The sequence below is a fragment of the Dendrobates tinctorius genome, unplaced genomic scaffold, assembly GCF_039654945.1.
Source record: "Dendrobates tinctorius isolate UK_male_01 unplaced genomic scaffold, ASM3965494v1 ptg000059l, whole genome shotgun sequence".
NCBI lineage: Eukaryota > Metazoa > Chordata > Amphibia > Anura > Dendrobatidae > Dendrobates > Dendrobates tinctorius.
Genome location: NW_027361727.1, coordinates 16,367,654 through 16,392,747, shown reverse-complemented (window position 1 = coordinate 16,392,747; position 25,094 = coordinate 16,367,654). Strand labels below are relative to the sequence as shown.

The window sequence follows — 25,094 nt, the reverse complement described above, 5'->3', positions numbered from 1 at the left end:
TGTATTGAGGGTGAGGGAGAGCAGTTGATAATGAAGAGGGTGGGGGTGGGAGAAAGTGGACATTACATAATGAATTGGGGCAGAGTGGTGCATGAAAGTATGAATCAGGGAAGCGGGAGGTAGAGAGGAGAGTGGGGGGGCGTTGAGGAGTGTAGCTGGTATTGAAATGAGGGAAAGAGTACACATGCCAATTAATTTATATGTTTATTGAGTTTGGATAGTGGCTTTTATAGTTAGCGGTGAGCACAGTGGTGGATTACAATTTATATTTGGAATGGTGGGTTGCATAATAACCAATTATATGTTAATGGTGGGTGCACGTATGTATTCAGCTGCATAGTGTAGAAGTTGGGGAAAAACTGGGGAATGTGCTCTGGAAGAGGGGCTCTAGATAACTGTTATTTTCCGCAGAGAAGAGTCCTGGCTGGAAGAAGTGATGGTGGTCTGCGCTGGATAAAGAAGAAAAACAAAAATTAATTACTTCAACTAGAGACTTCACCAGTGAGTCAGTGAGTTACCTGTACACTGACACTATACACTGTATACTATATACAGAGCTCCTGTGTATAATGGCACTGATCATCCCTGTATTACTTGAACACTATATACAGAGTTCCTGTATATAATGTCACTGGTGATCACTGTATCACCTGTACAGTGACATTATGTACAGAGCTCCTGTGTATAATGTCACTGGTGATCCTTGTATTACCTGTACACTGACAGTATATACAGAGCTCCTGTGTATAATGTCACTGGTGATCACTATATTACCTGTACACTATACACTATATACAGAGCTCCTGTGTATAATGTCACTGGTGATCCCTGTATTACCTGTACACTGGCACTACATACAGAGCTCCTGTGTATAATCTCACTGGTGATCATTGTATTATCTGTACACTGACAGTATATACAGAGCTCCTGCGTGTAATCTCACTGGTGATCACTGTATTACCTGTACACTGATATTATATACAGAGCTCCTGTGTATAATATCACTGGTGATCACTGTATCACCTGTACACTGGCACTATATACAGAGCTCCTTTGTATAATGTCACTGGTGATCCCTAAAATACCTGTACCCTGACACAATACACTGTATACTATGTGCAGAGCTCCTGTGTATAATGGCACGGTAATATTAGTATTGTGCTTATTAATGATCACTTGTAACGAATGGAAGCAGAGGCAGAGATGGTGAAGTTCACATTCATTTTTTATTTTTAAAGTGGAACCTTGGGGGGCTCCGAAGGGGGCGTGACTAGTGAGCCCCGGGTACTCGTAGTAAAGCCCCTCGAACAGGGCCAGAATGGAATACCCGGAGGACACAGGTGCTACCTCCAGTTAGACCCCGAAAACGTGGCAGCTTTCCCAGCGGGACCAAAAGGGATAACAGTTAGTTACAGCAGAGTCCGTAATGATACGGGTCCTGGATCCGGGTAGTTGGTAAGAAGTCTGTTCCAGTAACCTTCACACAGTCCTTGGACTCGGATGGCTGTTGGCGGAACGGGATAGCTTTCGCCCAGATGTTTGCAGATATAGCCAGGAAGCTCAGGATACTGATATTCTGTGGAGACAGATAGCATTAGACAATGCACAGAGACTGCAGATGCAGCGCAGACAGATTAGATTGAGAACTGGATGTAGCTATGATTGATACTCGTTGCTCCGGCGCCCTCCCTCTGGAGGAGAGGCCAGAAATAGCAGCCAGTGCGCTGCCATTGGATAATTGCATTTTTTGAAAAATGCACGCCGTCCCTTTAAGAAGGCAGGAGAGCAGGCGGGCGGGCCCTAATAGCTCTAGTTACTGATCTGCCGACAGGATGCCAGGAGGTGGAGGCCGGAGGGAGGCCTGCATGCAGAGCAGCAGCATGGGACCCAGAGGAGGCCAGCTGCCGCCCAGGGACAGCGTGCGTGGCTGGAGGTGAGTGCCCAGAACGGAGGGCAGCGGCAGAGCTCTGCGCAGCCCCAGGACGGGGACCGGGTGTAACATCAGTATTGTACTATTCGGTCACTATGTGGTGGTAATATGTGGTCCGGCCATGGTGTAACGGTATCTGTCCCTTGTGTATGGTATTATTGGTCATTTTAAAATACAGTGGGGCAAAAAAGTATTTAGTCAGTCAGCAATAGTGCAAGTTCCACCACTTAAAAAGATGAGAGGCGTCTGTAATTTACATCATAGGTAGACCTCAACTATGGGAGACAAACTGAGAAAAAAAAATCCAGAAAATCACATTGTCTGTTTTTTTTTCATTTTATTTGCATATTATGGTGGAAAATAAGTATTTGGTCAGAAACAAAATTTCATCTCAATACTTTGTGATATATCCTTTGTTGGCAATGACAGAGGTCAAACGTTTTCTGTAAGTCTTCACAAGGTTGCCACACACTGTTGTTGGTATGTTGGCCCATTCCTCCATGCAGATCTCCTCTAGAGCAGTGATGTTTTTGGCTTTTCGCTTGGCAACACGGACTTTCAACTCCCTCCAAAGGTTTTCTATAGGGTTGAGATTTGGAGACTGGCTTGGCCACTCCAGGACCTTGAAATGCTTCTTACGAAGCCAGTCCTTCGTTGCCCTGGCGGTGTGCTTTGGATCATTTTCATGTTGAAAGACCCAGCCACGTTTCATCTTCAATGCCCTTGCTGATGGAAGGAGGTTTGCACTCAAAATCTCACGATACATGGCCCCATTCATTCTTTCATGTACCCGGATCAGTCGTCCTGGCCCCTTTGTAGAGAAACAGCCCCAAAGCATGATGTTTCCACCACCATGCTTTACAGTAGGTATGGTGTTTGATGGATGCAACTCAGTATTCTTTTTCCTCCAAACACGACAAGTTGTGTTTCTACCAAACAGTTCCAGTTTGGTTTCATCAGACCATAGGACATTCTCCCAAAACTCCTCTGGATCATCCAAATGCTCTCTAGCAAACTTCAGACGGGCCCGGACATGTACAGGCTTAAGCAGTGGGACACGTCTGGCACTGCAGGATCTGAGTCCATGGTGGCGTAGTGTGTTACTTATGGTAGGCCTTGTTACATTGGTCCCAGCTCTCTGCAGTTCATTCACTAGGTCCCCCCGCGTGGTTCTGGGATTTTTGCTCACCGTTCTTGTGATCATTCTGACCCACGGGGTGGGATTTTGCGTGGAGCACCAGATCGAGGGAGATTATCAGTGGTCTTGTATGTCTTCTATTTTCTAATTATTGCTCCCACAGTTGATTTCTTCACTCCAAGCTGGTTGGCTATTGCAGATTCAGTCTTCCCAGCCTGGTGCAGGGCTACAATTTTGTTTCTGGTGTCCTTTGACAGCTCTTTGGTGTTCACCATAGTGGAGTTTGGAGTCAGACTGTTTGAGGGTGTGCACAGGTGTCTTTTTATACTGATAACAAGTTTAAACAGGTGCCATTACTACAGGTAATGAGTGGAGGAAAGAGGAGACTCTTAAAGAAGAAGTTACAGGTCTGTGAGAGGCAGAAATCTTGATTGCTTGTTTCTGACCAAATACTTATTTTCCACCATAATATGCAAATAAAATGAAAAAAAACAGACAATGTGATTTTCTGGATTTTTTTTTCTCAGTTTGTCTCCCATAGTTGAGGTCTACCTATGATGTAAATTACAGACGCCTCTCATCTTTTTAAGTGGTGGAACTTGCACTATTGCTGACTGACTAAATACTTTTTTGCCCCACTGTATGTATGTGACACATTCCCTTAAGGAAGAATAAATACAAATATACCTGAAAAGAGTATTGGATATTTTAACAAATGTGTAATAGGATAGAGTAGAGTCTACCTTGTCGTGGTGACGGCTTAAAAACGCTTTTGGCCAAAACGAAAGCTGCTGGGCGCTGGCTACTTATGTGATATGGTGTTCGATTGGAACTGCTAATCTGTGATAGGTGAGGACGTGGTGCAAAAGTGGAGTTTTTCCAAGAGTGGGCCATGAGACTGTGGATGGTTCGAGGGGTGAAGGCAGAGCTGGGGTGGAGTATGGGCAGAGTCTCAAGGGGGCCTGAAAATGTTGCCAGTATGGGGCCCTAAAATTCCTGGTGGCAGCCCTGCTATTTTCTAATATACAGGAATTAAAAATTCCCTATCCTTCCCTCACTACTTTAACTGCTTTTTTTTACCACATCCTTCTTAATTACACTTCATTGGGGAGCGTCATTACCAAGGAAGTCGCCTCTGTACCCTGGTGATGCTTTGTTGGCACTGGGACGATCATCAAAAATGAATTAGTAAAAAAAGAAGCATTTAGATAGAGTAGTGAGGGAAGGACAGGGAATTTTTAATGTAAGTAGAAAATAGTTTAGATTATGGCACTAAATAGAAAGGAATTGAGGATGAAGATTAATTTGTTTTTTGGACCACCCCTTTAAGCTCCCTTAAAATCAATGTGATATGTTGAAACATTTCAGAGTCATAACGACATAAAGTGGCACATGTCAGAATTTAAACATTTGGTCCAGCCACTAAAGACGGGGGTGTAACAACCTCAGTCGCAGAGGTCACTACTGTGACCGGGCCCGTGAGGATGAGTGGCTTGCTGATGCCCGCACAATTTCAACTGGGTGGACACCTCAGACGTACATTCAGCTGAAGTTTATTGTGGTGCAGAGAACTTTTGAGTCCATGCACAGTAATACACGCTGCCTGCCAGAGGCCAGCAGCTGAATTCAGCGTGCACATGACTTCAGGGCGCATGGCAGTGACGTCATGCACTCCCATCGCTTGCATGCTGAAATCAGCTGCCGGCTTCAGAAGAGGACGCAGCGCGACGGGGGAGCGGATGGGAGATGAGTATTATGCTTTATTTTTGTTTCCATACATTAAAAAACAGCGACAGAACTGGGACACATACCAGGATGGGGCCTAGAATAAGGGACATATACCAGGATGGAGGATATATACCAGGATGGGGCCTAGAATAAGCGACATATACCAGGATGGGGCCTAGAATAAGGGACATATACCAGGATGGGGCCTAGAATAAGGGACATATACCAGGATGGAGGATATATACCAGGATGGGGCCTAGAATAAGGGACATATACCAGGATGGAGGATATATATACCAGGATGGAGCTTAGAATAAGGGACATATACCAGGATGGCGAATATATATAGCAGGATGGAGCCTAGAGTAAGGGACATATACCAGGATGGAGGATATATACCAGGATGGGGCCTAGAATAAGCGACATATACCAGGATGGGGCCTAGAATAAGGGACATATACCAGGATGGAGGATATATACCAGGATGGGGCCTAGAATAAGCGACATATACCAGGATGGGGCCTAGAATAAGGGACATATACCAGGATGGAGGATATATACCAGGATGGGGCCTAGAATAAGGGACATATACCAGGATGGAGGATATATACCAGGATGGGGCCTAGAATAAGGGACATATACCAGGATGGAGGATATATATACCAGGATGGAGCTTAGAATAAGGGACATATACCAGGATGGCGAATATATATAGCAGGATGGAGCCTAGAGTAAGGGACATATACCAGGATGGCGAATATATATAGCAGGATGGAGCCTAGAGTAAGGGACATATACCAGGATGGAGGATATATACCAGGATGGGGCCTAGAATAAGCGACATATACCAGGATGGGGCCTAGAATAAGGGACATATACCAGGATGGGGCCTAGAATAAGGGACATATACCAGGATGGAGGATATATATAGCAGGATGGAGCCTAGAATAAGGGACATATACCAGGATGGCGAATATATATAGCAGGATGGAGCCTAGAGTAAGGGACATATACCAGGATGGAGGATATATATAGCAGGATGGAGCCTAGAATAAGGGACATATACCAGGATGGCGAATATATAAAGCAGGATGGAGCCTAGAATAAGGGACATATACCAGGATGGAGGATATATATAGCAGGATGGAGCCTAGAATAAGGGACATATACCAGGATGGGGCCTAGAATAAGGGACATATACCAGGATGGCGAATATATATAGCAGGATGGGGCCTAGAATAAGGGACATATACCAGGATGGAGGATATATATAGCAGGATGGAGCCTAGAATAAGGGACATATACCAGGATGGCGAATATATAAAGCAGGATGGAGCCTAGAATAAGGGACATATACCAGGATGGAGGATATATATAGCAGGATGGAGCCTAGAATAAGGGACATATACCAGGATGGGGCCTAGAATAAGGGACATATACCAGGATGGGGCCTAGAATAAGGGACATATACCAGGATGGAGGATATATACCAGGATGGGGCCTAGAATAAGGGACATATACCAGGATGGAGGATATATATACCAGGATGGAGCTTAGAATAAGGGACATATACCAGGATGGAGGATATATATAGCAGGATGGAGCCTAGAATAAGGGACATATACCAGGATGGAGGATATATATACCAGGATGGAGCTTAGAATAAGGGACATATACCAGGATGGAGGATATATATACCAGGATGGAGCTTAGAATAAGGGACATATACCAGGATGGAGGATATATATACCAGGATGGAGCTTAGAATAAGGGACATATACCAGGATGGAGGATATATATAGCAGGATGGAGCCTAGAATAAGGGACATATACCAGGATGGAGGATATATATACCAGGATGGAGCTTAGAATAAGGGACATATACCAGGATGGAGGATATATATACCAGGATGGGCTTAGAATAAGGGACATATACAAGGATGGAGGATATATATACCAGGATGGAGCTTAGAATAAGGGACATATACCAGGATGGAGGATATATATAGCAGGATGGAGCCTAGAATAAGGGACATATACCAGGATGGAGGATATATATACCAGGATGGGCTTAGAATAAGGGACATATACAAGGATGGAGGATATATATAGCAGGATGGAGCCTAGAGTAAGGGACATATACCAGGATGGAGGATATATATACCAAGATGGAGCTTAGAATAAGGGACATATACCAGGATGGAGGATATATATAGCAGGATGGAGCCTAGAATAAGGGACATATACCAGGATGGAGGATATATATACCAGGATGGAGCCTAGAATAAGGGACATATACCAGGATGGAGGATATACACTCACTGGCCACTTTATTAGGTACACCTGTCCAACTGTGTGTTAAGACTTAATTTCTAATCAGCCAATCACATGGCGGCAACTCAGTGCATTTAGGCATGTAGACATGGTCAAGACAATCTCCTGCAGTTCAAACCGAGCATCAGTATGGGGAAGAAAGGTGATTTGAGTGCCTTTGAACGTGGCATGATTGTTGGTGCCAGAAGGGCTGGTCTGAGAATTTCAGAAACTGCTGATCTACTGGGATTTTCACGCACAACCATCTCTAGGGTTTACAGAGAATGGTCCGAAAAAGAAAAAAAATCCAGTGAGCGGCAGTTCTGTGGCCGGAAATGCCTTGTTGATGCCAGAGGTCAGAGGAGAATGGGCAGACTGGTTCGAGCTGATAGAAAGGCAACAGTGACTCAAATTGCCACCCGTTACAACCAAGGTAGGCAGAAGAGCATCTCTGAACGCACAGTGCGTCGAACTTTGAGGCAGATGGGCTACAGCAGCAGAAGACCACACTGGGTACCACTCCTCTCAGCTAAGAACAGGAAACTGAGGCTACAATTTGCACAAGCTCATCGAAATTGGACAGTAGAAGATTGGAAAAACGTTGCCTGGTCTGATGAGTCTCGATTTCTGCTGCGACATTCGGATGGTAGAGTCAGAATTTGGCGTAAACAACATGAAAGCATGGATCCATCCTGCCTTGTATCAACGGTTCAGGCTGGTGGTGGTGGTGTCATGGTGTGGGGAATTTTTTCTGGGCACTCTTTGGGCCCCTTGGTACCAATTGAGCATCGTTGCAACGCCACAGCCTACCTGAGTATTGTTGCTGACCATGTCCATCCCTTTATGACCACAATGTACCCAACATCTGATGGCTACTTTCAGCAGGATAATGCGCCATGTCATAAAGCTCGAATCATCTCAGATTGGTTTCTTGAACATGACAATGAGTTCACTGTACTCAAATGGCCTCCTCAGTCACCAGATCTCAATCCAATAGAGCATCTTTGGGATGTGGTGGAACGGGAGATTCGCATCAGGGATGTGCAGCCGACAAATCTGCGCCAACTGTGTGATGCCATCATGTCAATATGGTCCAAAATCTCTGAGGAATGCTTCCAGCACCTTGTTGAATCTCTGCCACGAAGAATTGAGGCAGTTCTGAAGGCAAAAGGGGGTCCAACCCCTTACTAGCATGGTGTACCTAATAAAGTGGCCAGTGAGTGTATATACCAGGATGGAGCTTAGAATAAGGGACATATACCAAGATGGAGGATATATACAGCAGGATGGGGCCTAAAATAAGGGACATATACCAGGATGGAGGATATATATAGCAGGATGGAGCTTAGAATAAGGGACATATACCAGGATGGAGGATATATAAAGCAAGATGGAGCCTAGAATAAGGGACATATACCAGGATGGAGGATATATATAGCAGGATGGAGCTTAGAATAAGGGACATATACCAGGATGGAGGATATATAAAGCAGGATGGAGCTTAGAATAAGGGACATATACCAGGATGGAGGATATATATACCAGGATGGAGCTTAGAATAAGGGACATATACCAAGATGGAGGATATATACAGCAGGATGGGGCCTAGAATAAGGGACATATACCAGGATGGAGGATATATACAGCAGGATGGGGCCTAGAATAAGGGACATATACCAGGATGGAGGATATATATACAAGGATGGGGCCTAGAATAAGGGACATGTACCAGGTTGGCAAATATATATATCAGGATGAGGCCCAGGATAAGGGACATATTCCTGGATGGAGTATATACAGTTGTGCGAAAAAGTGCCCCGTTACTGATTTCCTATTACATTTGCACGTTTGTCACACTCAAATGTTTCAGATCACCAAACAACATTCAACAATATTAGACAAAGATAACACAGGTAATCACAAAATGCAATTTTTAAATAAAGGTCTTTATTATTAAGGGAAAAGAAATTTGAATGTACAAGGTTCTGTGTAAAAAAAAGTTACCCCTCTCCTTAAAACATAAATTAACTATGATTTATCATATCTTTGGGAAGCTGATTTCAGATTTCCTAGCTACACCCAGGCCTGATTACTGCCACACGTGTTCTCAATCAAGAAATCACTTAAATAGGACCTGCCTGACAAAGTGAAGTAGGCCAAAAGATCCATAAAAGCTACATATCATGTCGTGATCCAAAGAAATTCTGGAACGAATGAGAAACAAAGTAATTGTGATCTATCAGGATGCAAATGGTTACACCAGGATGGGGGATATATATCAAGATGTGGCCATGGATAAGGGACATATATACCAGGATGGGGCCCAGGATAAGGAACATACCAGGATGGAGGGCATATACAGTATATATATATATCTCAAGGTTGGGACCAGGACGGAGGATACACACATATATATATATATATATATATCAGGATGTGGAGGGCCCAGTCAAAATTTTGCACCGGGACCCATTGAACTCTAGTTACGCCACTGAGGAAGGGGGTTAAAACCTTCAAAACAAAGCAGCGTTTGGCTAACTGTACCTGGGCAGGTTTTGACCACAGCCTTACGGCATGATTTTACTCTAAAAGGTTGTGTTCCTGTACACGACAATGGTAATTGCATGGAAGGTATTGGTAGATCTGAGGAGCCTGAAGTTTACAGCATGTTCTTATTAATTCAGGTCACTGATATCGTGGGAAGCATCAATCAGGTTGGTTTGAGCTGAAAGTCAGATCTTCTGAGTCATAGAGAAATTCTATGTAAACAGAATGTATTCTTATCTATAGGAGTCGTCATCGTTATCTGTCGGGTTTTCGCATCCTACAATGTTCCTGGTGTCACGAAAAGAATTGATTCCGCAGTTTACAGTAAACTATACATAGCACATTGTGACATCTTTCCTTTTTCATCAGAAAATGATGCAGCCAATACACAACCCACAGTCAGTTCTCACTATCAAGATGTAGAACTGTGTTCACACATTGCGGGGGGGAGGGGTGGGGGGGTGCGGGAAGAAATCTTGATATTTGCCACATTAAAGATTGCGGCTTTGCAAACTGTGTCTTTTTTCCGACGTTTTGGATTCAAGGGAACACGCACTTTGAGGCTTTTTAGGTCTTTTTCAGCAGGTCCAAGGTCCAATGCGAAACACACCTGATAAATCGCTCAAAAAAACAGTTTGCAGGTCATATTTTTTTCAGGTGGATTCCGAGCACAATCCGCCTGAAAAAAGCATTGGAAAAAGTGGACGTAATGCACAGCAATGGCAAAATGACTTTTTGAAAACTCCGCCGCTGCGTGTGCCCGTAGCCACTGGCTATGGGCACAAAGAGTTTTTTGGGGATTTTTTTAGAGCAGAAATTAAGCAGAAAGTCTTCACAACTCAAGAATTTTACGTTTTGGATCTTTTGCTCGAGTTTTCAGAGAGGAAACTTAGGAAAAACTCCAAGTTTTGAAGGAGCTTTGGAATTTGGCGGAGGTTTTGGAAAGTTTCCTCTCGTTAGCTACGCGCCTAAAAAGTCTTTTTAAAAAGTTTTCGAAACAGAAACTGAGCAGAACCTTAAAGGTTTTTGATAAGATTTTAAATTTGGAGGAGAATTTCGAGAATAGCTCATTATTCACTCAGTTTCTGCTTCAAAAACATAAACTGAACAGGAAACAAAGAAAGAAAAAATAAAATAATATGTCATGCATTTTAATAAAGCTAGTTAAAGGAACAGTCTGTTATTTCTGCTATCCATACCTCATTTTTCGGGGAAGATTTCTGCCATCTTGTGGTCACAGCTGTAATAGCAGCAATTAGTTGTTACTGCTGAAGATTAATATAGTGTATGTGAATTATTTTCTATGCATGCTGGATGCCATTACCAATTCTTCATGAATCCAGCTACATTTAAGTGAATCCGTGTGGCCTTAAGTTCTTATTATTAGCCGCATCAAATCCACAGCAAGCAAACCTCAATGTTTTATTAAAAGAAAATCCTTTTATCATAGAGATCAAGTGATTAATTCCCGATATCACAAGGGTAGGTTAGTAAGACCATGTTCACATCACGCTGCTTCCCTACATAGAGTGGACTTCTCAAGTGCAGAATGCTGTAATGAATCCCACTGTAAAGGCATACAGTGGGATACGTTGCTGGTACAGCCCCCTAGCCCTCTCTTGGAGTCCCACAACCAGCACCTACAAGCCCATATATGATAACCATCTGTGTATGGACGTGTCCCCCTGCAGAAATAAAGCACCGGAAACCCCAAACAGCACACTAGGAGGGCAGCACTTACCAGGGGCTTATTCAGTATACACCTCCCTGCCCCGATATATCAACAGGCTAGCTGAAGTGCATCACCTGTATACGAGGCACCAAAGAGATCATTTCTGTAGCTGCCAGAGATGATATACTCTGTCATACATGGCTTAATAGTCTTCATGAGAGTTCCAAATTATAGTCATTTATGCATAGCGCCTCTGTGTTCCCAATTTTTAGAATTGGAGAAACTAAATTATTATGTGAGCAGAGGCTGCTCACACTGCTGTCCACAATGTCCATCTGATCTGATACTGGAAATACCAGGAGTGCTGAGGTAAGAAGAGGCTGCTCACACTGCTGTCCACAATGTCTATCTGATCTAATACTAGAGATACCAGGAGTGCTGAGGTAAGAAGAGGCTGCTCACACTGCTGTCCACAATGTCTATCTGATCTTATACTGGAGATACCAGGGGTGTTGAGGTAAGAAGAGGCTGCTCACACTGCTGTCCACAATGTCTATCTGATCTAATAATAGAGATACCAGGGGTGCTGAGGCAAGAAGAGGCTGCTCACCCTGCTGTCCACCCTATCTGATATAGTATTGGAGATACTAGAGGTGCTTAGGTAAGAAGATTCTGCTCACACTGCTGACCACCCTGTGTTTCTGATCTAATACTGAAGATATTAGAGGTGCTGAGGTAAGAAGAGGCTGCTCACAATGCTGTCCATCCTGTCTATCTGATCTAATACTGGAGATACCAGGGGTGCTGAGGTAAGAAGAGGCTGCTAACACTGCTGTCCACCCAGTGTATCTGATCTAATACCGGAGATACTAGGATTGGGGAGGTAAGAAGAGGCTACTCACTCTGCTGACCACCATGTCTATCTGTTCTAATACTGGAGATACCAGGAGTTCTGAGGTATAGCCCCCGTCACACAGCGAGATCGCTGCTGAGTCACAAGTTTTGTGACGCAACAGCGATCTCACCAGCGATCTCGCTGTGTGTGACAGGTATCAGTGACCGGCCCCCGCCGGGTATCGCTGATTATGCTCCAAAGCTCTGGACATTTTTTTGATTGTTGGTCTCCCGCTGGCCAGCACGCATCGCTGCGTGTGGCAGGCGGGAGACCAGCGATCAGCGAGCTGGAGCCTGGTATCCAAGGTAAACCGCGGGTTACTAAGCGTGTGTGTCACTTAGTTATCCGCTGTGTGCCTTAGATACCAGCGCGTTGGCGCAGGGAGCTGGTAACCAAGGTTACCAGCTTCCTGCACCAGCGCGCTGGTATCTAAGGTACACAGCGGGTAACTAAGCGACGCCCTCACTTGTTACTCGCGTCGTCGCTGGTCCTCATCGCTGGTGAGATCTGCCTGTTTGGCAGGTCACCAGCGATCATGTAGCGACACACCAGCGATCCTGACAAGGTCATATCGTTGTCAGGATCGCTGGTGCGCCGCTGTGTGTGGCGGGGGCCTAAGAAGAGGCCGCTCACACTGCTGTCCACCCTATCTGATCTAATACTGGAGATACCAGGCATGCTGAGGTAAGAAGAGACTGCTCACACTGCTGTCCACCCTGTCTATATGACCTAATACTGGAGATACTAGGAGTGCTGAGGTAAAAAGAGGTGGTTCACACTAATGTCCACCCTGTCTATTTGAGCTAATATTGGAGATACCAGGGGTACTGAGGTAAGAAGAGGATGATCACACTGCTGTCCACAGTGTCTATCTGATCTAATACTAGAGATATAAGGGGAGCTGAGGTAAGAAGAAGCTGCTCACAATGCTGCCCATCCTGTCTATCTAATCTAATACTAGAGATACCAGGGATGATGAGGTAAGAAGAGGCTGCTCACACTGCTGCCCAACCTGTCTATCTGATCTAATACTGGAAATACCAGGGATGCTGAAGAAGAATCTGCTCACACTGCTATCCATCCTGTCTATGTGATCTAATACTGGAGATACCAGGAGTGCTGAGGTAAGAAGAGGCTGCTCACATTGCTGTCCACTCTATTTGATCTAATACTGGAGATACTAGGGGTACTGAGGTAGGACGAGGCTGCTCACACTGCTATCCATAATGTCTATCTGATTTATTACTGGAGATACCAGGCATGCTGAGGTAAGAAGAGGCCACTCACATACTGCTGTGTAATACTAATACTGGAACACAGCTTCTTCTTTTTTCCTCCTGGTCCATGTCCTACTGTAAGCCTGTCAGGATGAGTGAGAGGTCACTTATTCTAGTTCACGATGTTCTTTCTCAGCCTGATGAGAACTTGCTCTAGTATATAGTAACTAAGAGACATATGTCTCGATCAGCATTTCCTCAGCCTGCAATCCTTCCTCATACATGCCAAAGACCGTCTGCAGCCTGAAATATTTAGTAGCGGCCACCTTGCATTACGTGTCGGAGAATCCATTTAAAGAGTGCTCAGAGTGTCCGAAAAGAGATTTCCCATAGTATGGAGAGAACGTGTTGAAGATTTCGGTAAAGCTGAACTACTTGGCGTGCGATTTTCTTCTTTTCTTTTTATTGGACCCACCTGAATACCCAACATTAAATATATATGCACGGCTGTACTCGAGCCATATTTTACATTTCCATAGACTACTATGGGTCTGTATTTTACCTTGGCGCCTGTTTGATTTTATACTTTGACACAAAGGTTTTCTACTGTGGATTTTAGTATGGATACTTAGGCACTTGATTTTAATATGCGCTTATATGCATCTCATTGTGTGAAATGTTCTTCTCTATGGTCTGCTGGACCCCAGTGGAGGCTGCTTAGTTCCCAGTATGTGTCTGGTGCCCATTAGACCAAACTTCCGGCTTGTGCAAAGCGTTCTGTCAATCTGCGCTCGCTCTGAGCTTGATTATTCATTACTTTTGTTTGTGCATGCACGGCTCATGGGAGCTCGACATTAATAACACAGATTACTGGGCTGTAAAAGAAACGACAGCAAATGCATCTCCAAAGGTAATACAGGAAAGAACATAATCATGCATATAATGTATATATCTGCTGAAGAAGGTGACACTCTATTACCAGAAATTCAGCATTTTTGTTATTTTTTTTTTTGCCATACATTCAGGATTCGCCTGATTTAGGAACGGTTAATACAAAATCTATTAATGGTTACAATTTAGTTTCCTTGCATTATAATGAACATTTCGATCAGGGTGAAGTCTTCGCATGTCACCATTTACCATTCACAGCCATTATTGGAACCTACGACAAAACATAAATGGTGCTTTATTCCACAATATGTCATAATATCAGATACTTTACTTCGTGGCTTGCCATATATGTGCACACCTGGCGAGTTTGCAAGTAAAAGCTTTAATGTGACTGTAAAATCATGAACTTTTTGGTGGCTGTAAGCAGCCACATTGTGGGCTGCAGGACTTAAAGGGAATCTGCCAGTAGGATCAATCTTCCTCAGCTGTCTATATGGGACTGTAGGTCATAGGAAGCTGAATTAAATGATACCTTGATATCTGTGATCCGAACTTTTATTGCAGAGAAATACATGTTTTTCTTAATATGTAAATGAGCTGTTAAGATCTATGGGTGGGACATAGATCTCCCCAAGAAACTGCCTCCAGAGCTTATTTTAAATGAAAGGTGGTGTTACTGGTGTGCGAAAAGTAGATCAGGAGAGCAGACTGTGAGTCTTTACATGTCTCACCATGTACCGTATATACTCGTGTATAAGCCGACCCGTGTATGAGCCGACCCCCCCTAATTTTGCCACAAAAAACTGGGAAAATTAATTGATTCGTGTATAAGCTGAGGATGGAATCCATAGACTATGCCCCCATATGCTGCTCCATAGTTTATGCCCCCATATGCTGCTCCATAGAATATGCCCCATATGCTGCTCCATAGATTGTGCCCTATATGCTGCTCCATAGAATATGCCCCATATGCTGCTCCATAGATTATGCCCCCATACGCTTCTCCATAGAATATGCCCCCATATGCTGCTCCATAGTTTATGCCCCATTTGCTGCTCCATAGAATATGCCCCCATATGCTGCCCCATAGAATATGCCCCCATATACTGCTCCATAGATTATGCCCCCATATGTTGCCCCATAGAATATGCCCCATATACTGCTCCATAGAATATGCCCCCATATGCTGCCCCATAGAATATGCCCCCATATGCTGCCCCATAGAATATGCCCCCATATGCTGCCCCATAGAATATGCCCCCATATGCTGCCAAATAGAATATGCCCCCATATGCTGCCCCATAGAATATGCCCCATATGCTGCTCCATAGACTATGCCCCCATATGCTGCTCCATAGTTTATGCCCCCATATGCTGTTCCAAAGAATATGCCCCCATATGCTGCTCCATAAATTATGCCCCCATACGCTTTTCCATAGAATATGCCCCCATATGCTGCTCCATAGAATATGCCCCATATGCTGCTCCATAGAATATGCCCCCATATGCTGCTCCATAGATTATGCCCCCATATGCTGCTCCATAAATTATGCCCCCATATGCTTCTCCATAGTTTAGGCCCCCCATATGCTGCCCCATAGACTATGCCCCTATATGCTGCTCCATAGACTATGCCCCCATATGCTGCCCCATAGAATATGCCCCCATATGCTGCTCCATAGATTATGCCCCCATATGCTGCTCCATAGATTATGCCCCCATATGCTGCTCCATAAATTATGCCCCCATATGCTTCTCCATAGTTTAGGCCCCCCATATGCTGCCCCATAGACTATGCCCCTATATGCTGCTCCATAGACTATGCCCCCATATGCTGCCCCATAGAATATGCCCCCATATGCTGCTCCATAGATTATGCCCCCATATGCTGCTCCATAGATTATGCCCCCATATGCTGCTCCATAAATTATGCCCCCATATGCTTCTCCATAGTTTAGGCCCCCCATATGCTGCCCCATAGACTATGCCCCTATATGCTGCTCCATAGACTATGCCCCCATATGCTGCCCCATAGAATATGCCCCCATATGCTGCCCCATATAATATGCCCACATATGCTGCCCCATAGAATATGCCCCCATATGCTGCCCCATAGATTATGCCCCCATATGCTGCTCCATAGAATATGCCCCCATATGCTGTAAAAAAAACAAAATGCCATACTCACCTCTCCTGGGTCCATCGCCACTGTCTGCCACTTCTTGTGTCAGTGACTGTTCAGCCAGCAGAGGGGCGGTCCACGTCACCACGCCCCCTGCTGCCTAAACGTCACTGACACAGGATGCAGCAGAGACAGCGGTGAGCAGTGATGGACCGGGGGACAGATGAATATCGCTAGACTTACCTGTCCTGCCGTGGTCTCTGCAGCTTCGCTTCTCCACTGTCTCCCTTCCTGTCTTCAGCGGTCACGTGGTGCCGCTCATTACACTCATGAATATGCGCATATTCATGAGTGTAATGAGCGGTACCACATGACCGCTGAAGACAGGACGGGAGAGAGTGGAGAAGCGAGGCTGCAGAGACCGCCGGCAGGACAGGTAAGTATGATCTGTGACACCCCCGCTCCCCCTCCCCCGCCGACCCCCAGGTATATGACCCGTGTATAAGCCGAGAGGGGGACTTTCAGCCCCAAAAAATGGGCTGAAAATCTTGGCTTATACACGAGTATATACGGTACTTTCATTTATAATAAGCTCTGGGAGGCAGATTCTTGGGGAGATCTAAGTGCAGTCCGTAGATCTTAGCAGCTCATTTAAATATTTAAAAAATATATGGATTTCTCTGGAATAAAACACCAGATCGCAGATATCAAGGTTTGCTTTTATTCAACTTTTTACGGCCTTAATGTCTGTATAGACGGCTTAGGAGGGTTGTTCCTACTTACTGACCTACTTTAAGGTCCCAATACACGTTAGATGGACCATTCAATTTTGGCAGAATTGTCCGACCATCTAATCTGTATGGGCAACACTGGAATTTGAACAGTCGATCCTTTTGTTTTCAGGGGAGATAAGTCGCTGCCAGAGGAGTCTGACAGTGTCTTTCTCCTCATTGAAAACACATCAACAATTAGCCGAGCGCTCTTGTTTATGAGGGATTCAGGAGACATCGATTCCTGCTGAATGATAGTTATTCAGCCGACAGTCATCTCATGGGCCACCTTTAGAGCTTAAGGTTATAATCTGGGCTGGAATTGGATCTATAGCCAAACTAAAGGCCCCCATACACATATTCTTTCTTAGAAAACATGGCTATGTGGAAGTCTGGTGAAATAGCGGCCGGACGAATGATTGTACCGTCGACAGCTTCCAGTGCACGTGCAACAAGAGTATAAAAGTGTAGATGGTGCGGATAGCACTTCAATAGGAGCTGGGCTGCAGTACCCGAGAATGGCCACTATGCAGTGTAGTGAGCTGTTGTGTTCTGCTTCGTGCACTATTTTTGGCCGCCTCTGGAACTAAAAACAGCTGATCACTGGGGCGCCGGGAGCCAGATTGCTACCAAACTGAAATTGATGACCTATCCATCGGATAGGTCAAAAATATACTAAGCCTAAAAAACTTTTAATATATGCAATTATATTCAATTCAATGGAATATACTACACTTTAAGAGACTTTATAAGTATCAAGCTCAATGCCTCTCAGTGAAAATAGTCTAATTGAACTGTTTTTGATGTTCATCTGCCAGTGTGGAAACCACTTTTCCCAACAATGATCATTGTAACCCTTTAAAAAAGGGGCCCATAACACCATTCTTAGGGGCATTACACTATTAGGTGCCACAAAAATCATGTCCCAGCACATTAAAGAAACACTCCTCTTCCTCTCATCAAAGTTTGTGTCTTCTTAATATATTACAGTCATCATATTATACAGCACCGTGCACTTACAATTGCTCATTTTGCCTTTCTACCCAGATAATTCTTCTCGTTTCCATTAGGTCTATGACATTACGTAATTACAAACTGACTAGCTGAATCCTTCTTAGCTCTATGTAGAAACAGGAGGTATCTTCTCTCTTTATGAGTCATCATTAGGACTACAATACTACCTCACTGACACAAGGAAAAAAGGAAGAGAGAAAAAAAGCAAGAGGGGGCAGGGGCAGCTGGGTCAGGAGTTTAAGAGGAGAAGAGGAGGTGGAGCTGGGCTGATTTGTGCTTACAGTGATGACTCGTGCAGGTAAAAGTGGACCTACTGTTTTTACATCGATCTTAGAAGGATTCAGCTAGTCAGTTTTTAACCACGTGATGTCATAGACCTAATGGAAAGAAAAGAATTATCTGGGTAGAAATGCAAAATAAGCAATTGTAAGTACAGAGTGCTATATAATATGATGACTGCAATATATGAAGACTATAGAAGATAAATGTATGGAGAATGGATAAATGCGGATTGAGCTTGGAATATTATTAGAGTAAGATAAATAGTATATTGATTACTGATTTCCATAATAAGTGATATTGCAGTGCCGGGAGAGCCTGGATATACAGTACCTAGATAGTTACATTAATCTCAGCAAACTCTATGAAGACTATAGTTTCTTAAAGGCGCATTTCCATGTCTTCAAGTTGTTTTTTATGCCAAAGAGAGGAACGGATAATAAAAGGTGACCTCGTCTAATGGAAGGACTGAGACTTCTATTTTAAAATCAACTCTTGGCTTTGGATATAAAAACTGTAAAAAAATAAATTCCGACCTTGTGAGCATAGTCCTTATCAATGCCATTCCCTGAGGCTCCTTATCTGCTCCGTTCTTATCTATTGTCCCCGTCTTTCCTAAGAATTAGCCTGTTCTTACTTTTTCTGCTGTCACGGAAATTGGTTGTTGGAGCGATTAATATACTGTATAGCTAATAAGCCAGTGTTCGGTAGAGAAGAAGGGGTTCTGTCATAGCTCTGCTGGATTTTATTAGATGCACCTGCCAAGCTTTTTGCCATTACCAGGGCCTGTGTTCACTAGGTAGGTCAGTCTGCTGGATGGAGTCTCTAGCCGAAATGTGAGCTGCAGCTGTCAGCGAGACAAGCGAGTGTCTCTGAATGGGGACTGCGTGGGTCAGCTAGGGAAGCCGAGCAGTCTGTGTGTTGGAGCCGCAGAATAAAGTGTGAAAGCTGCAGCCTGTTTAGTCCCGGACTTAAACACTTCTGTTTGGTGTTGGAAGCTTCTGGAGCTCGGGCTGAAGGTGATACCAAGACTGGTAGGACCCTACCTCTTCTGTGTATGAAGTTTTCTGCAGGAGAAAGTACTGTAATCTGTGATCCTGCACTGACAAATATGTGACTGTTGAATGAACTGTTTATTTGCTGTGACATCTTTGTGCCTTGAAGAGGCTGTTTTTGGTTTTGAATCCTTTGGAGTTTTGAAAGCAATAAAACTGCACTTGTTTGGACCAAACCACATTGCGTGTATGAACGCTACCTAATACCTACCTGAGAGAATGAATCCCTACAATATATAGATATATAATATATATATATATTAATAGATTACTGTGTATTCATACTTTAGGAGGAAAGATGGTGGCATGACATAAGGTCTTTATTCAGCCTTCAAAACTATGTTACTATGAACAAAAAACAGCAATTCTGCCACTGCTTATTTTACTGGAATTTACTGAATTCTTTAGATCAATTAACGGTTTGGATTGGCTCATTATGGACAAGGCAATATCAATTATATGTGCTTTCGTGTAGATAATAAAGCAAAGGGTAAGGGAAAAAAAGCCTAAAATATTAGGGGCCCCAGTTGTCATAAGTATGCATTGGCTAACCACTTAAGACACTGCATTTGCTATTGACCTAGTCCTCTAAGGGGTTAAACTCTGGGGACTAGAGTTATGGTGTCCATACAAATTAAGTATGTGTTCTATGTTTCTATGTTTTACAACTAAAAAAAAAAAAAAACAGAAAAATGTAGCACCAGCCACTATAAAGATGAGACACCGTGTGTATTATAATAATCCATTATAAGTTTATGCTTAGAACATACAACACTGCCCTTCACCTCTCCAAAAAACCTATTTCAACAACCTCCTCAGCTCACTGTCCAATAACCCGAAACGTCTCTTTGACACTTTTCATTCTCTACTCAACCCAAGAGTACAGGCCCCAACCACGGATCTCCGAGCTGACGATCTGGCCAATTACTTCAAAGAAAAAATTGACCAGATTCGACAGGAAATTATCTCTCAATCACCTCATACCATGCACTGTCCTCCCTCCCCCACTGCATCTAGCTCACGCTCTGATTTTTAACCAGTCACAGAAGAAGAAGTAAGCAGGCTCCTTGCATCTTCTCGCCCAACCACTTGCACCAGTGACCCATATCCGTCACATCTCCTCCAGTCCCTTTCCCAGCTGTCACCCCTCACCTAACTAAAATATTTAACTTCTCTCTCTCTTCTGGTATCTTTCCCTCCTCATTTAAGCATGCCATCATACATCCACTACTTAAAAAACCATCCCTCGACCAAAACTGTGCCGCTAACTATAGACCTGTCTCTAATCTTCCCTTCATCTCTAAACTCCTGGAACGCCTGGTCCACTCCCGTCTTATCCGCTACCTCTCTGATAACTCTCTTCTCGACCCTCTCCAATCCGGTTTCAGCTCCTTACACTGAAACTGCCCTCACTAAAGTCTCTAATGATCTACTAACAGCTAAATCAAATGGTGATTACTCCATGCTAATTCTCTTGGATCTCTCTGCAGCATTCGACACTGTGGATCATCAGCTCCTCCTCACTATGCTCCATTTCATTGGCCTCAAGGACATCGTTCTCTCCTGGTTCTCCTCCTATCTCTCTGACCGCTCCTTTATTGTATCTTTTGCCAGTTCCTCCTCCTCTCACCTTCCCCTTACTGTTGGGGTTCCTTAAGGATCGGTTCTAGGCCCCCTCCTCTTCTCCTTGTACACTGCCCCTATTGGTCAAACAATCAGTAGATTTGGTTTCCAGTACCATCTCTATGCTGATGATACCCAATTATACGCTTCTTCTCCTGACATCACGCCAGCCTTTCTAGAAAACACCGGCGATTGTCTAAATGCTGTGTCTAACATCATGTCCTCACTATATCTGAAACTGAACCTGTGAAAGACTGAACTCCTGGTGTTTCCTCCCTCTACTAATGTACCTATACCCGACATTGCCATTTCTGTGTGTGGCTCCACTATTACTCCCCAGCAACATGCCCGCTGTCTTGGGGTCATACTTGATTCCGAGCTTTCCTTTGCCCCCCACATTCGATCACTGGCTCGCTCTTGTCATCTGCACCTCAAAACATTTCTAGAATTCGACCTTTTCTTACTTTTGACTCTGCAAAAACTCTTACTGTTTCTCTTATTCATTCTCGTCTCGACTATTGTAACTCTCTTCTAATCGGTCTCCCTCTTACCAAACTCTCCCCCCCCAGTCTATCTTGAATGCTGCAGCCAGGATCATATTCCTCACCAATCGTTACACTGATGCCTCTACCTTGTGCCAGTCATTACACTGGCTACCCATCCACTCCAGAATCCAGCACAAACTTATTACCCTCACCCACAAAGCCCTCCATGGCTCAGCACCACCCTACATCACCTCCCTTGTTTCAGTATACCACCCTACCCGCGCCCTCCGTTCTGCTGATGACCTGAGATTACCATCCTCAATAATCAGAACCTCCCACTCCCGTCTCCAAGACTTTACACGTGCTGCGCCAATTCTTTGGAATGCACTTCCCAGGTAAATACGATTAGTCCCCAATCCCCACAATTTTAAGCGTGCCCTGAAAACGCATTTATTCAGACTGGCCTACCTCCTCAACACATTAGCCTAATCTATCCCTGTGTGGCACAGCCAAAAGTTTTACCATAACCAGGTTCCCAGCATCATGTTCCCACATGCTTTATGCATCCATTAGCCCTCTGCGTCTGTACTGTTACACACTTAACATTATGGCTGGTCCATACAATCAGGGCAACTGTTACCACCCACCTTTCGTGTCTCCCCTTTCCACATAGACTGTAAGCTTGCGAGCAGGGCCCTCATTCCTCTTGGTATCTGTTATGATCTATGTGATTATTGTTATGCTGTAATGTCTATCGTCTGTACAAATCCCCTCTGAAATGTAAAGTGCTACGGAATATGTCGGCGCTATAGAAATAAAATGTATTATTATTATTATTATTAATAAAAAATTGTCAGGTAAGTTCCAAATTACCAAAATGGGCATTAGATTAATAAATAGGAGATAATAAATGCTGTTTTCTCACTTTACTAGTTAATAAAGTGAAGCCCACACTGGTTTTTTTTTCACATAAAAAAGCAAAACATTCAACTTTCAAATAAGATTTACTTTTAGTCCTTGAGCTGACCGCCCGGTCCCTCTGTCTTCTGTTTTTATACCAGTTGGTAACTTGTGTAGGACGCAATCCAGTCATGAAGGAAAGGTGCCTCTTTTGTGCAGGGCTGGGATATGGATTTCGGAGATAACATTCTCTTAGCAGTTTTCGAGTGTTTTCCTAGCAAAACAAAAAGATAAAAGGAAGCTAAGGGTAAATGCACACGTAGTCTTTAGGTTGTGCGGATTTTGTTGAAAAATCTGCAGGTAAATCCGCAGGACAAAAGTCCTGCGGTTTATCTGCGGATTAGCCTGTGGTTTTGCCCTGCGGTTTCACACCTCATAAGGATAAGGTGTGATACCGCAGCGGAAACCGCACAAAGAATTGGCATGCTGTGGACTGTAACCACAGCATGTGCACAGCGTTTTTTTTCCCATAGGAAATAAAGGTACTGTACAACGCAGCAGAATCCGCAGCGTGTGCACATACCCTAAAACCTCTCCGTTTACCTGATACCTGTTTTCAGCCTCCACATCTCATTGTTCTTGACCCCTGGTTTCAACCTCCACATTTCAGTATTACTGACACCTGGTTTTAGCATCCACTGCTCAATGTTCTTTACCCCTGGTTTCAGACTCCACAGTTTAATGTTTCTGACCCCATTGTTTCAGCCTCCAAATCTCAATGTTCCTGACACTGATTTCAGCCTCCAAATCTCAATGTTCCTGACCCCATTGTTTCAGCCTCTATAGCTCAACATTCTTGACACCTGCTTTCCGCCTCCACATTTGAATGTTCCTGACCCCATTGTTTCAACCTCCAGATCTTAATGTTCCTGACCCCATTGTTTCAACCTCCAAATCTCAATGTTCTTGACCCCATTGTTTCAACCTCCAAATCTCAATGTTCTTGACCCCATTGTTTCAACCTCCAAATCTCAATGTTCTTGACCCCATTGTTTCAACCTCCAAATCTCAATGTTCTTGACCCCATTGTTTCAACCTCCAAATCTCAATGTTCTTGACCCCATTGTTTCAACCTCCTAATCTCAATGTTCTTGACCACATTGTTTCAACCTCCAAATCTCAATGTTCCTGACCCCATTGTTTCAACCTCCAAATCTCAAGGTTCTTGACCCCTGGTTTGAGCTTTCACAGCTCAATGTTTCTTACCCCATTGTTTCAGCCTCCAGAGCTCAATGTTCCTGACCCCTAATTTTAGCCTCTACAGTAATTTCATAGCCCACATAATACATTTGTCCTATATTCTTTACCTTACCTTCAAGCTATGTGCGGTCCTGTTCGTTCCTTCACTCTTAGCCGCTTTGATTGTAGACCTTTCATCAATGGGTGGAAGAGTAAAGTTGACCTTTGTCTCCTTTATGGAATGTATATTTGATAAATGTGGTGGGAGAGACCACAGAAAGAGAGCGAGGTGATCCATTTCTCCCACAGCTTGCAATGTGGAGCAGATTTGAGAGATTTGCCCGGGAGAGAACAGAGACACATGGGGAAAGTGCAGAGCCATATACAGAGCAAAATGCAAGTGAAATACGACTATCGGTAGAAATAAGCAGAAGACTAAGGAAAAATATCACAATGAGAGCAGAGATTGTGTGAGCACAACGGCTACAGGGCGGAAAGATTACAGATGGAGACCGGTAATTGAAGGTCTCGTCCCAGTCTGTGGTGAAATCTCATAATGGAGAGAGGTAACGAAGAGGAAAACAAAATAGCAACTTATTGGATTAGCACAAATCAGGAGAGGGTGGAATATGGCAAGCTTCATCAGAGGATGTGGAGTCTAAGTTTATGAAGAATTGTATGTTGTTCGATGTATTGCATGAGTTTTTACAATAGAGTAGGATTCCGTGTCTTCAGATAATCAATTCATAGAACAAAATATAATTTTAGGAAACTAAACAAAAGGACTGTAGCTGCGCTCTATGTGATCACACGTCACGTGCAATACATACGAAGAGATACAGAATGAGAAGATGCAACAGAATGCAACATCCTAACAATCTGTACAAGTGCCGAAACATTTTACCTCTCCTTGACCGAATACAGAATGATAAAGATGGTGCAATCAGAATAAGTAAATCTGGAGAGTATGAGCAAGGTTTTTTTTATCAATGTCAATGCATTTTGGCGCCATTCCGATGCCTTTTCCATGTCACTTGTGAGTTTTTCTTACCCCGAGAAAGGCGAAATGCGTTGGTGTGAATGTAAAAACCTTGCTTATAGTCTCCGAATTTCAGAATTTCATTCTTTCCATGAGCGAAGTCTGCACATTGTGATAGTCTCCACTCTGCCAAACCTCTAAAGAAGGGTAATGATTAACCCTTTTATTCCACATATTTTCAATATCTCTGTCTATAGGCATAGATTGGAAACTACTGATTACTGTTCTAGGGGATGA

The 25,094-nt window shown here is 43.8% G+C and overlaps 1 protein-coding gene across 2 annotated transcripts; it reads right to left on the bottom strand.

The window, feature by feature from the left end:
* Window positions 1-1,212: 1,212 nt before the first annotated feature.
* LOC141092373 (protein Optix-like) lies at window positions 1,213-24,616 on the bottom strand. 2 transcript variants are annotated; one of them, XM_073578471.1, is made up of 3 exons: window positions 23,952-24,616; window positions 22,688-22,853; window positions 1,213-1,576 (listed from the first exon to the last, which is right to left on the bottom strand). In XM_073578471.1, the coding sequence occupies exons 1-3, from the start codon at window positions 24,198-24,200 to the stop codon at window positions 1,410-1,412; spliced, it is 582 nt and encodes a 193-aa protein (XP_073434572.1). In that variant the 5' UTR covers window positions 24,201-24,616; the 3' UTR covers window positions 1,213-1,409. The 2 variants fall into 2 exon arrangements, with proteins under 2 accessions (XP_073434572.1, XP_073434573.1); XM_073578472.1 differs by lacking the exon at window positions 1,213-1,576 and adding an exon at window positions 13,563-14,602 and having other exon boundaries at window positions 23,952-24,613.
* Between the last annotated feature and the right edge of the window lie 478 nt (window positions 24,617-25,094).